This window comes from Phaseolus vulgaris, chromosome 3 (genome assembly GCF_000499845.2).
Source record: "Phaseolus vulgaris cultivar G19833 chromosome 3, P. vulgaris v2.0, whole genome shotgun sequence".
In the NCBI taxonomy this organism is placed as follows: domain Eukaryota; kingdom Viridiplantae; phylum Streptophyta; class Magnoliopsida; order Fabales; family Fabaceae; genus Phaseolus; species Phaseolus vulgaris.
In genome coordinates this window covers 42,218,068-42,232,297 of record NC_023757.2, presented here as the reverse complement: position 1 = coordinate 42,232,297, position 14,230 = coordinate 42,218,068, and the positions used below count along the sequence as shown (strand labels likewise).

The following is a 14,230-nucleotide window of genomic DNA, read 5'->3' as shown; positions in this document are numbered from 1 at the left end:
TTTAATTGGATATTATGTAGTTAGTTTATCTTTCATTACATCTTTCTTACTCCTTTGTGCACTAACTTTGCATTGTTTTTTTAGGTGATTGAGGATAAGCCATTACAACATTAACCACATGTAAAATAAATATATTTAAATATAAATTAAAATATTTTTAATAACTAAAATATTTTTAATAACTAAAATATATAATTTCGAATAAAACAGTTTAAAGTGAAATAAATTAATATTAGGTTTAATTCATAAACTAATAAGAATGAAATTGTGTTAATTATTGGGGTTGTTCATATTCTACTTTAGAAAAAAACTAAATCGGACTAGAATAATTTAGTTAACGTTAAAAGTGAATTTGACTAAATTATTTCTAATTTTAGTTAACTATTTCTATATTAAAAACCAAATTGAACTATGTTGTTAGTGAATACTATAGTTACTAAATTATATATTGTGTATTAAACTAAAACAAAATTGAAAATTAATATTTCAATCAACATATACTTTTGAAATAACAAGTCTATTGTAGTTACTGAACAATATATATATATATATATATATATATATTAATTAATTAAAATTAAATATAAACTAATAATTAAATACACATATGTTATTCTTAACAAAATTAATGGTAAGAAAAATAATAAGGAAGGGAAAACTATTAAGATAAATAAATTATATTAGTAGTGTAAGAACTAAAATTTATTTATAAATGAATTTTAAATGATTAAATAATATAAATTTTATAAATAAACAATACATGCTTATTATTTAATATTTATTTCATTTAAAAAATTATCTTTAAAATTCATTTATGTGATCTATTTATAAGTTTAGAGAAAAGTTGACTATTATTATGGTGTCAAATTGATTTTCTCAATAAAGTTAAAGATAAAAAGTTGAGTTTTGGTAGTTGATTCAATTTTTATTAAGGATGTTCTTTTGGTGTTTGGTAAATGAAAGATGTTTTTAGTGTAATGATTAATAGTAGGTGAAATACCTAAAGTTTCATTGAAATTTTGGAAGTGTGAATAGAAGTTTGAGTTAGTAGACATACTACATGTAAACAAAGAAGGTTAATATTTGCATGTAATCAATATTTTTATTTTTTAAATGTGTGGAGAAAGTGATGCTTGAATTGTTGTGTGTGTTTGAGAGAGTTAATATATGTATAACTTTGAGTATAATATTAGGATAAATATGACATATTTAGCTCGAGCGAGAGAGGCAAAAATACTTCTCTATTCTATGGAAGACTCGATGCTCAAACGACATGTTGATCACTCAAGTGTAAAGTGTAATGGTGTTTCATAGATCCTGAAATCTTAGAGATCATGCAACTATGTTAGGACATTTAAGTAGTGGTTGTCGGTCAAATTAGTGAAGTATGAGTTGCATGTTCTTATAACTCATTGAAAGTTATCTAACAAGTACATCACTTAAGTGTTGTGAGAATACTCAATTAACAAACACTTAAGCATTAGGGTAAGTGTCTAAGCGAAGAGAAGATACAATCAAGTTTGATATAAAGTGTCTTTCTCATGTGGTATGCGACCGATTAAGCGATGAAGTCTTAGGTCTTAAGGATTAATGCATTAAACATGTTAACTCAATAAATAAAGAAAATATCCTAACTTCATGAATGATCTAATCATATAGATCAAAACATCACGTGATAATAAATTGAATGCAATTTAGTGAAGTATGAGTTGCATGTTCTTATAACTCATTGAAAGTTATCTAACAAGTACATCACTTAAGTGTTGTGAGAATACTCAATTAACAAACACTTAAGCATTAGGGTAAGTGTCTAAGCGAAGAGAAGATACAATCAAGTTTGATATAAAGTGTCTTTCTCATGTGGTATGCGACCGATTAAGCGATGAAGTCTTAGGTCTTAAGGATTAATGCATTAAACATGTTAACTCAATAAATAAAGAAAATATCCTAACTTCATGAATGATCTAATCATATAGATCAAAACATCACGTGATAATAAATTGAATGCAATTTACATTTAATTGGTAGTATTTCAAATGTGTTAAACGTTTATATATAGCAGAACATGTTTAATATATTAAATCTTTTAAATAATATTGTATAAGTCAAATATTCATTTTTAACATAATATTAATATATGAGTATCTTTTAGACAATATTGTCAAGTTACATTATATAGTATTGTTAAGAATTACAATATTAACATAATTTGTGTTATATGTTATTAGAATGTGAATATATATGTATTATATAGTATTGTTAAGAATTATAATATATTAACATAATTTGTGTTATATGTTATTAGAATGTGAATATATATGTAAATGATGTGTATATATAATATTATCATTCTACCTTATATATATTCATATTAAAATCAATATGAATAATATAAGGAATCACCTATCCATCTTATAGGCAAATGAGTAACATTTTTTTCCGTCTATGTGGAAGATTGTGTAACTCTTCCTTTCTTTGTATTTATTGACTTTTGTTGTTTCATCAGTTTTTGAGTGAATAGATATTTTTTTTTATCTACAGAAAACAAGAAAACAATCAAAATATTATAAATAAAAAAATTCAACATTTTTTGGATAAAAATAAAAATAAAAATTATAAAACTTTGTAAATAATTTTATTAATATAATAAATTTAAAGGAAATTATAAATAATATATTTATAAAATGATTAAACTATTTTTACCATCACATTAAGTTTAATTATTAAATTATAGTTTATTATTATTTTATAACTTTACTTTTATTATTATTTATATTTATATTTTATTTTATAAATGTTTTATTATTATTTATTCTAATTTAATTGTTATTATTAATATTTTATGATTTTATTATTATTTTCTAATTTTATTATAGTTAATATTTTTGTTATTATTATTATTTTAAATTTTATAATCTATAACTATTAATATTATATTATCTTATATAATGTATCTGATTATATTACATTATATACCACAAATAAATGATTATGTTATACAAAATAATAAATTATATTACGTTATATAATATAATATATTATTTTGTATAATACAATTTAAAAAAATAAATATGTAATTTTATATATTTTACATGTTTTTTTTTTAATTTTTTAATGTAAACTAAGATGTATATATCATACAAAATTTATTGTTACTTTTAAAATCATATAACCATAATTGTTTATTTCGTGTTTACAATACATAAATAGAAATAAATAAAATTTTGAAGTTCGTTTGAATTTGAAGAAAATAATAGAAAAAGAAGAGAACATTTCTAAAAGACTTGTGAATGATTAATGTAATAAATTAAATTATATTTTAATTAATTTTTTAAAAATATTTTTATCAGTAATAATATTATTTTATGATTTTATTGTATTAGTCGTATTATTTATTATTGTTATTATATGCTTTTTGTTTTACTGGGATTATTATTAATAATAAATTTTTATTTAATATTATTATTATTATCTAATATTATTATTGATTTTTATTTTATTATTAATATTATTATTTATTATTATCATATCAATATTTTATATTATTATTCTTATTTATTAATATATTTATTATTATTATTATTATTAATCTTATTATTTAAAATTGTACATTTATTTTTATTATTAATTATGATTTTTATTTAAAATATTGTTATTACTTTATAATATTATATAATTATAGTTCATTATACATAAACACATAATGAATTTTGTGTAGTGTATATTAGTGTTACTGTAACGTGGAGAAGTAAGAGTGAGTAATTAATATTTTCTCTGCCAACTGGCTTTCATATTTATTCTTCACATCTTCTACATTATTACTTTAACTTTCTTCACAAATCACTCTATATAAATGGGAGGAGTGGTCACCTTTCCTTCTATGGAAACAATATACTCTCTGATAAAAAAAACAAATTAGAATAGTTTTGTATACAATAATATTATTAAAATAGTGAATGATTCAGTTTTATTATTTTAATTAAATTGAGGATATAATTAGAAAAATGAAATATTATCTTCAAATTTTAAAAATGTCAGATAATTTTGTTTATTAAAATTTGTTAATTAAAAAGGAATAAAGAAGTATACTTTAAGTTTTAAGAAAATCTTAATTAGAAGTCAGTATAACCAAACAATCATATCCTATTTTCTTACTGGACAAGTGTGGAAGGAAGCTGCAAAGTACTTACATAATTTCCTACAATGCAGTTTTTACAATGATTACAAATAATAAACAAGAGAGACAAAAGACATAATGGAGAAGTAGTGCATACTTTTAATACATTAAGTTTAATATTTAGTGACAATCTTTTTACCAAAGTTGATAGAAAAATGAAGTTTACGTAGTGTTGGTTGTAGTGATTATAGTTGCTAAGTTAATTAATACAATGATACTTATCACATTAGGTTCATTCTCTTACTATTATTTTTTTATGTATAATTTATTGTATAACTAAGCAACATTATTCTCAAACGATTACCATGATGACACGAGTGTTGGTTTTCCTTATACTTGGCAGTCATATCATATGCGAGTGTCGCAACAAGAAAACAACAGGGAAAAATATATATGAATGAAAAACAAAAACATGTCGGAAAGTAAAATTGGAGGTATACGAAAATGAGAAAAGAAGAAAAACTTAGGAATACGATTCTACTTTCTACTAGAACTGTGTAACTCGTGGTGGTGCAGTGTATACGGCTAGAGAGACAAAGAAAGTGAAGGAGGAGAGAGGGTGTTGAGTTCATTCCGTGTTGTGTTGAGTTTATCGTTTCCCTCTCAGACTTTGGACTCTGTTTCACTCCACACTCTACACTGCCCTATAACACCTCCACCGTCAGCGTTTTCATTAATCTTTTCACTCTCTCAAACCATTTTTTTAGTCTATTTAGTTCTTGGTTGGTGTGGGTCATTTTAGTTTTTTTGACTTTAAAGTCCCCTTCTTTTGCACCCTCAAAAACCGTCAAAAGGTGCTTTTATTTTTCTCTTCTTTTCTTGAACTGCACAATTATTGTTGTAACTATTGCTTACTCAAAGGGACTCTCTCCTAGTCTCACTCTATCGTTTTTTTGCTATTATTAGCCACACTCCATTTTTTCCCTTTACCTTCACTGTTAGGTAGCTCACTCTTTTTCTTCTTGTTTATTATGACTGTGTTTTTTTAACTTTTTTTTTTCTGATTTGGGTTTTGATTTATTGATCCTTGCAGTTTGTTGTTGAGGGTCTCTGAAAGAAAGTTATGGCAGGAGGTGGAGGTGCTCCGGCGCCTAAGATAGATGACCCACAGCCACATCCACCGAAGGATCAGCTACCGAATGTTTCGTACTGCATTACGAGTCCTCCTCCATGGCGTGAGTTTTTGTTTTTGTTTTTCTGTAATCATAGATTCGGTTTCTGTGTGCTCTTGCTTTGAACCTGATTCCTCCTCTGTTATCTTTATCAACATGGTTTATTTATAAATATATATATATTTAAAAGCATGCTTTGTGATTCTGACATTACTTGTTTGCGCATGCTTGCTTTTTAGCATTAAAGTGGCTTTCAGTAAATTCTTTCCTTTTAGGCGCTTCGATGAGAAGAAAAAAAATATTATTCTGGAAAATAGAACTTTTTCTTAAACCGATTGTAAGTTTATGTTCAACAAAGCTTATGAATGACTTCAAGGGGGAACCAGAAAAATATTGGCGTTTAATTCACGGTTTTGGTATAGGGACTTGGGTTCTGGTTTATGAAAGTGCAGCCAAAGGTGTTTTTACCTCTGACTAATTTGATTGGAACCAATTCAATGCCCTATTGGCTGGTCTCAAACTTGGATTTGATTGAAGTTCTTTTAAATTGAACCTCTTGTTTTTGCCCATTTGAGGCACTATTTTTATTCTACATTCGTATTGAGGCTATTCCCAGTTATTTCCAGATCCGGGTCCAAAATCTAATTCTTGCTTCTGCTGCAATAATTTTAAAAGTATTTAATCATAAATAATCCCTTTTTGTATAAAATAATATTTTTATTAATTTATTGAATTTTAGAACGTTCATGCAGTCAACATTCAACAACATCATTGAACAATGTGGATTTTATGGACAAATTAAATGATGTATTCTGAAATGACACGTAGTTGATTTTCTTAAAATATAAATGACTACTTCCTGGGCTTATGTTATTGATATGCCTAAATGTTGGTGCCATTCTGATGCAGCTGAGGCTATACTTCTTGGGTTTCAACATTATTTTGTGATGCTCGGTACAACTGTGCTTATTCCCACTGCTCTTGTTCCCCAGATGGGAGGTGGCAATGTAAGCTTTAACAAATTAAATATACTTAAAATAAACAATTGTAATTGTAAATGGAATAGTTTAAAAGGGTTGTCCTTGACGGACCATTTGATTGAAGTTGCACTATTCTCCTAGCAGAAATTATATTTATAAAAAAATAGAGAATTGATAGTCCATTTCTTGCAGGAGGAGAAGGCAAAAGTTATTCAAACTCTACTCTTTGTAGCTGGAATTAACACATTGCTGCAATCTCTGTTTGGAACTCGATTGCCTGCAGTAATTGGAGGGTCTTATACTTATGTTGCAACAACCATCTCTATTATTCTTGCTGGTCGTTTCAGTGATGAGCCAGATCCTGTAGAGGTCTTGTATCTGAAGTTTTTTTTATAAGTTCTGTGTGATTTATATACTTGCCAAACAAAGACTTCCACATGATTTGTAATCTGTATAGTTTTTAGCAAAAACTTATTCCAATGAGGGGTGGGTTAATCAATGCATTAGAAACTGTGTAAAGAGTAAAGTTGGGTTTAGTTCCTGGTGTGCTTGTGGTACCTTCAAATTTCAAGGAAACAATTTATATAGAAGAAAAAAAAGTGTTATTTTAATTCACGGAGCTGAATATGACATAGGATCCTGATGCTTATTTGATGGAGTTGTTTGATCACTATTTTGTTTTTTGGGTGTACATGAGCACTTTAATCACTTTCTTCCTCTGCCTTTTGACTTCATTTCTCTTCTTTTCAGAAATTCAAGAAGATAATGCGGGCAACCCAAGGTGCTCTTATTGTTGCTTCAACTCTTCAAATAGTACTAGGCTTTAGTGGCCTTTGGCGTAATGTTGCAAGGTTGGTTTCAAGTCCTTAGTAAGCGTCTGTGTTACATTAGTCTTCCTATATGGTAAAAAGTGTCTAAACAGAAATGTAATCTGGATTTAGGGTCGTGTTTGACATGAATACTTATTTGACAGTTGTTACTCTGAATTGAAATTTTGTTTGAAGTACAAATATATTGACATGCTTAACTTATATGTGTGACGGAATATGTATCAACAATGCAGTCCCATGAACTAAAGACATCGAAATAACTTAATATTCCTGTAATTGAGTGTAATATTCCAAGTGATGTAAGTTTCCAATTTTTTTTTTCAGGTTCTTAAGTCCACTTTCAGCAGTTCCTTTGGTATCTCTTGTTGGTTTTGGGCTTTACGAGCTAGGCTTTCCTGGGGTAAGTACACATTTCAGTTGCTTGGGTTCAAAGGTAATATAAATGTTGATGTCTTGCTGGTGTGTAGGTTGCTAAATGTATAGAGATTGGACTGCCAGAGCTCATATTGCTAGTATTTGTTTCACAGGTACAGTTCTTTATAGTGTCAAAAACTCTTAGCATCATGATCTCAGTTCATTTTGAGCTCTTGCTTTCCTTACTTTTATGGCATGATAGCTTCTATGAATCTTTGTTAATAACAGTTATTGGTTTTCATGCAGTTTGTACCCCATGTTCTACATGCAGGAAAACATGTCTTCGAACGGTTCACTGTTTTATTTACAGTTGCAATTGTGTGGCTATATGCCTATCTGCTTACTGTTGGAGGGGCATACAATCATGCTGCCCCTAAAACTCAAACAACCTGTCGTACTGATCGTGCTGGTTTAATAGAAGCAGCCCCATGGTTAGTAGTGAAGTTTCATTGATTTTTTCGCTGGCAACTGGTTATTTAATTACCAAAAGGTCTGTAAATTGGGGTGTGGTTTTTCACTAACATTTTATGGCTACGTGATTGGTTCCCAAAATAATAATGCACCATCCACAGATGGGGTTTATTATGTGGATTTATTCTTGTGATTTCCATTTAATATAGTATATCTTATGAGTGGAGCCTTTTGGACTTCTGGTTAACTAGGGACATTCCTCTTAGTTGCAAAATCTGTGAATGATCACATCTGGAGTTTCAAATAAGAAGAACCTCAGGATGCTTTGACTTTGATTTAGAGTTATGATCACCTTCTTTATCTTCTTATTTTTTGCTAAATTTGTATTGACTTTTCTTCCCAAACCCATCTGTTGATATCAGTTCCAGGAGAAGCTACTTCTATGTTGGGTTGTTGAGTGTGTTGAATTAGGAATTGTGTATCATTGTTTTTGAATAATTGTCACCTTTGTCCTTTTTGAGGAATCTACTCATGGGGAAGTATTCAACATGTTTTTTTGGGTTTGCAGGATAAGTGTTCCATATCCATTTCAATGGGGAGCCCCTACATTTGATGCAGGTGAAGCCTTTGCCATGATGATGGCATCCTTTGTTGCTCTTGTAGAGGTAATTTCTTTTTGTAGATATTTAAGTTGGAATGAGAAAAACTTTTGATTTATTAACTACTATCGTTCTTCTTGTGTTATAGATATTTATCCTATTAGCTTTTATCAAATCTAGTGGCTCAGCTTCATGGTTGATTATTTTTCTTTTCTTCTTTCTTAGAAGAAGCATATGGTACTAAAGTCGGGATTTTAACACTGAGAAATTTAATTAATAGTTTGGCATATTGCATATGCAGAAAATAGCTGATTTTGTTTTCTTGAGGGCAGTTAAAATTTGGGAACCATATTGATGCCAATAATCACTGAATGTATATAATAGCTTTATAAGAAAACCTTAGTAACTACATGAAAATTAATTGCGACATAAATTCGCAATATTGGGTTGGAGACTGGTTGGTATGTTAATGTATGCCTGGAAGAATTATAAAAGGTAATGGAAATAAAAGGAGGGAGGTATCTCGATTCTTTTTCTTAGTTTGTCAGTTATGTTCGACCAGTGCAATAATTTTGATCTTTTTATGCAAACGAATGAGGGAAATAGTAATGATTAATACATACTAAAATTTGGCCTTGCACATGGCAGTGTTGTGTTACTACATGCACGATGAGTATGTCATTGAGACTATCTGGCTTCTATTCTATAACAATGCACTAACTCTCAGTTAGTGTTTTACAATTTCCAGTTTACATTGAATGGTACTGATTTGCTAGAATTAATTTATATATTCTTAATTCATTTGTTGCAAGCAGTCCAGTGGTGCTTTTATTGCTGTCTATCGGTATGCAAGCGCAACACCATTACCACCATCTATTCTTAGCCGTGGCATCGGTTGGCAGGTACGAAGATAGCTAGTATGCCTGCATTTTGTTTTCACATTTGTAAAACGGAACTTAAATCAAGTTCCTTAGATCCCTGAGATATAATTTTCTAATCAAACTGAGATATAATTTTCTAATCAAACAGCAACACGAGGATGTATTTTTCAACATTGTTTAGCCTCCATTGAAAATATGTTTCTTATGGCGATTTTTTTTATCACATTTCATTATTTGATTTAAGAATTTGATGACTAAGATAAGGGACTTGATCTAATCCTCATAATTAATGTAGTTTTGATAATACTGATGATTATGCATCATATTTCTTATCTTCAGGGAGTTGCCATTTTGTTATCAGGATTGTTTGGAACGGGCAATGGATCCTCTGTATCTGTGTAAGACTAAAATCATTCTGTTTGTATACCCTACTTCAATTTAGGGTAAACAACTTTCTTGTTGATGAGGTTTGTTTGGTTTCCATATAGAGAAAACGCTGGTCTTTTGGCTTTAACACGAGTAGGCAGCCGAAGAGTGGTGCAGATATCAGCTGGATTTATGATTTTCTTTTCAATTCTTGGTGAGTTGAAGATGAAGCTCAGTGCAGTGCTTCTAATTTGAATATGTAGTTTTCCTTGACAGACTAAACTCTTGCTAATTTTTCTTTACCGGGTAGGTAAATTTGGAGCTGTTTTTGCATCCATTCCACCTCCTATTGTTGCTGCACTGTACTGCTTGTTCTTCGCTTATGTTGGTATGCCTCATTCAAGATGTACTCATATGACATTCAGACTTTGGTTTACTTGTATACTTACATTAAACAGCGTGTAATGTTCCACTCTCATTCATTATTTGTAGGAGCGGGAGGTCTAAGTTTTCTTCAATTCTGCAACCTCAATAGTTTTAGAACAAAGTTTGTACTAGGCTTCTCCATCTTCATTGGTCTATCTGTCTCACAGTACTTCAATGAGTACACAGCAATTAATGGTTATGGTCCAGTTCACACCAAAGCAAGATGGGTATGGAACTAATCTATGGATGTGATGTGTAAAAACCTTGGATTTGTTCTTAGCTTTTGCTGACAATTTATGTACCTTGCAGTTCAATGATATAATCAATGTGCCGTTCCAATCAAAAGCATTTGTTGCTGGTTGCATGGCGTATTTCCTAGATAACACAATACATAAGAAGGATGGTGCTATTCGGAAAGACAGAGGAAAACATTGGTGGGACAAGTACCGCTCCTTCAAGACTGACACTAGAAGTGAGGAGTTTTATTCACTGCCTTTCAACCTAAACAAATACTTCCCATCTGTGTAACTCTGTAGCTGAACTAGAGTCTCTGAAAGGTCGTGATTTGACTTGGATCTTATTACAGGTTATAGTAATATGAAGTCCTCTTTTGCTATACAATATTCTAAAACATTTGTTCTATTGCTTTTCATTCTGTAAATGCTGAACTGGGAAAGTGGAAAATGCACATTTTATTTATCTTTCATTATGTATTGTTCACTTTTAATCTTTATTTTCTGGCAGAAACAGGCTTGTCTCATTCTCATAGCAGTAGCAGAATCAATAAAAATTGGAACATAATAATAATAATACTGAATCACCACATGAATCACCACCTCTATCACTGCTTTGCCTTTGCCAGCATCATGTCCGTGTTTTCTTGTTGCCTTTCTAAAGCTTCGTCAACTTTGGTTACCTCCGCCAACATTTTGCTCCTCATTCATAGCCAATCTCTTAGAGAAAACGTTGGAGATACAGCCTAGTCTAAGTAAGCCCTTGAAAATTTATCCCAAAAATATTCAATTTCAAACCATAATTTCATAATTCTTGACAAAGTACAAGAAAATTATAATATATAAAGATGACAAACTTTAACTTTAACTTATAAAATCGATTTATATCGATTCCTAAATTGATTTTACAGGAATAAATTATGCCTAAATTCACTCTTCTAAGAAGGAATAAGAGTTATTTAAAATTTATCTTAGTAAAAAAAATTCGTTACTGAGTCTTCCTAATTCTCATATTCGATTGTTCGACTTCCTTTATATGCATATCAACAGATAAAGAAATTTCATTTTGAACTCATCTAACAAATACAAGTTCACTTGGCAACAGAATGCAAATGAACAGAAGACACAAAATAATGTCTTGAAGGTAAAGACTTCGAGGCTATTCATGATGATTCACATTTTAATACCAATAGGATTTTTCGTAGTGCGAATAATAATAATATTTATATTCTTATTCTTATTATTATTATTATGAAGAGAATAAAGACAAATTATTTTTTCTTTATCTATTCATATCCAACTATAAACTATAATTATTTATTTTTAAAAGATGTTTTTATATATTTCCTTATCTTTGATATAATTTTTTTAGAAATAAATAATTATAATTCATTTTGTATTCCAATCGGTGATGTGGTAGATATTATGCTCTTGATGATGTTTCAATTTGGAAATGCAAGAAATCAAGAGAAAGTAAGAGAAGAAGAACCCTAAACAAAAGCGTAGAAGAATGAAAATATATTTTATTTGTGTCAATAAGCAAATTACATTGGTGTATTTATAAGAAAAAGAATTTTGCCTAAACATATGGCAATAAACAGAAAAGATATAATGAACTTAAACGGGCCCAACTACTTAAACAAAAAGGAATAATTAAATTAAGTTATTTTAACACCCCCTCAAGTTTAGAAGTAAATATATGTCATTCACAACTTGGATTTAAAAGTGTCGAACTGTGGAGAAGCAAGAGGTTTGGTGAAAATGTCAGCAACTTGCATAATAAAAGTGATGAACAGCAGTTTCAATAAATCAGTATTGAGCTTTTCACGAATCAAGTGGCAGTCAATTTCAATGTGTTTGATGCATTCATGAAAAACTTGATTGAAGGCAATTTGAAGAGCAGATTGGTTGTCACAATATAAAGTTGCAAGTTGGGAAAGAGAAAGATGAAGATCCTGAAAAAGATAGGTCAACCATTGCAGTACACACATAAAGATGACCATAACTCTACTCAACTTCAAAGGAGTTGCGAGATATAGTTTACTACTTCTTTGACTTTCAGGAGATAAGGGAGTTCCCTAAAAAAATTGAATAACCCGTAACACATTTCCATGTGACAAGGCATGTGGCCCAACTTAAACCACAAAGTTGAAGATTATTGTTTTGCAGAAAATAGAGGTCATCACCAGGGTTGCCTTTAAGGTGAGACGAGAAATAACTTATTGATGAGAAGTGGTGGGAGCTGAGAAGAACTAGTTGAGATTGTGAACACAAAGGCGATGTCTGGACGAGTGTTGGTGAGGTATATGAGGTGGCCAAGAAGTCTTTTGTATTGAGAAGTGGCTGCAACATCAAGGGGGTTCCTTGACTAGGAGAAAGGTGAGAAGTGTGAGTCATTGGAGTGGCCACGGGTTCAAAGTTAAGCATGTCAATTTTTTGAAGGAGGTCAAGTGTGTATTTGCGTTGACTGAGATGCAGGCCGACACTGTTACGAGCAATTTTAAGACCCAAAAAGTAGGTAAGGTTACCTAAGTTTTTTATTTTGAAGTGGTGATGGAGAGCAGCAGTGATGGCAACAATTTCCTTTGTGACATCACCAATTAAGACCAGGTCATAAACATAAACAAGAATGACAATGATTTTGTTATCAATATATTTAAGAAAAAGAGAATGATCAACAACAAAAAGAGAGTATTTATGAGATAAAAAAAAGAAGAAGAGGAGAGCTTGGCATACCATTTGCGGCTAGTTCGACAAAGACCATATAAAGAGCGTTGAAGCTTGTATACATGTTGGGGAGAAGGGAGAGGGAGGCTAGAGGGAGGGTCATATAAACTTCTTCATGAAGGCCACCATGAAGGAAAACATTATTAATGTCAAGTTGCTTTAAAATCCAGTTTTTTGTGGTGGCAACATCAAGGAGTAAACGGAGGGTGGTGAGTTTGGCAACTTGTGCAAATGTTTCTAAAAAATCTAAGCCTTCGAGTTGGGTGAAGCCGTTGGCAACTAGTCATGCTTTATGACGATCAATTGTGCCATCGGAATTGTGTTTTACTTTGTATACCCATTTACAACCAATGGTTTTCTTCCTTGGGGGAATAAGAGTAAGCTGCCAGGTATTGTTAGTGGCAAGAGCTTGAAGCTTGATAAGTGTCTAATTTCAGTAATATTTCATATTAAAATATAGACACTTATAAGGTTTATTGCTAATTTACATATAAAATAATCCCAATGGTTTAATGATGTTTTATCATTTACAAATAAAAAAGTCTTCAAAGTTTTTGGCGCCGTTGCTGGGGATCGAACCCGGGTCACCCGCGTGACAGGCAGGAATACTTACCACTATACTACAACGACCCCACTACCAATTATTGTTAGTGGCAAGAACTTGAAGCGCAACTTACATGACAGATTGCCAACAAGTACTTTTGGAAGCCTCAGTGTAAGAACTTGGTTCATGGTGAGAGTTAATGGAAGAAATAATAGTTTTAAAAGAAGAAGATAAAGAATAATAGGATAAATAATTACGTAGGCACAACAGTAGATCATTATCTTTCTTGTTGTACAACCAAAGAAAAAAATTTAGATATTGGTGGAATAGGATTCATGAGCAGAACATGAGAACAACTATTACTATACTGGTCATTTAGCCCTCTTAGAAACTGTATAGCACGATAATCACATTTTCGTTGATTTATAACAAGATTAACAAAACAAGAACACTAACAAGTACTTACAGGGTGAGGTATGAAATTCTCTAATTCATCCCAAATAACGCAATTTCGTAAAGTAATCAATAAA

The 14,230-nt window shown here is 30.4% G+C and overlaps 1 protein-coding gene and 1 non-coding gene across 4 annotated transcripts; one reads left to right on the top strand and one right to left on the bottom strand.

Annotated features, from left to right (window-relative positions):
* Window positions 1–4,509: 4,509 nt before the first annotated feature.
* On the top strand, window positions 4,510–10,902 carry LOC137807840 (nucleobase-ascorbate transporter 6-like). 3 transcript variants are annotated; one of them, XM_068608663.1, is made up of 16 exons: window positions 4,538–4,971; window positions 5,084–5,119; window positions 5,211–5,352; window positions 6,199–6,296; window positions 6,462–6,638; window positions 7,020–7,120; window positions 7,424–7,499; window positions 7,567–7,626; window positions 7,760–7,944; window positions 8,493–8,589; window positions 9,339–9,425; window positions 9,744–9,802; window positions 9,893–9,984; window positions 10,081–10,158; window positions 10,263–10,423; window positions 10,506–10,902. In XM_068608663.1, exons 3-16 carry the CDS (start codon window positions 5,241–5,243, stop codon window positions 10,722–10,724), a joined length of 1,602 nt encoding a protein of 533 aa, XP_068464764.1. In that variant the 5' UTR covers window positions 4,538–4,971; window positions 5,084–5,119; window positions 5,211–5,240; the 3' UTR covers window positions 10,725–10,902. The 3 variants fall into 3 exon arrangements, with proteins under 3 accessions (XP_068464762.1, XP_068464764.1, XP_068464763.1); XM_068608661.1 differs by having other exon boundaries at window positions 4,510–5,119; XM_068608662.1 differs by lacking the exon at window positions 5,084–5,119 and having other exon boundaries at window positions 4,541–4,971.
* Window positions 10,903–13,714: 2,812 nt separating this feature from the next.
* On the bottom strand, window positions 13,715–13,786 carry TRNAD-GUC (transfer RNA aspartic acid (anticodon GUC)). The gene has a single exon. It is a non-coding gene; the product is annotated as a tRNA-Asp (tRNA).
* Window positions 13,787–14,230: the final 444 nt, after the last annotated feature.

Coding starts and splice junctions, on each gene's coding strand:
- LOC137807840 (XM_068608661.1), top strand. CDS start 5,241: ATGGCAGGAGGTGGAGGTGCTCCGGCGCCTAAGATAGATGACCCACAG. Junction 7,627..7,759: donor TGCTAGTATTTGTTTCACAG/GTACAGTTCTTT, acceptor GTTTTCATGCAG/TTTGTACCCCATGTTCTACA. Junction 7,945..8,492: donor TTAATAGAAGCAGCCCCATG/GTTAGTAGTGAA, acceptor TTGGGTTTGCAG/GATAAGTGTTCCATATCCAT.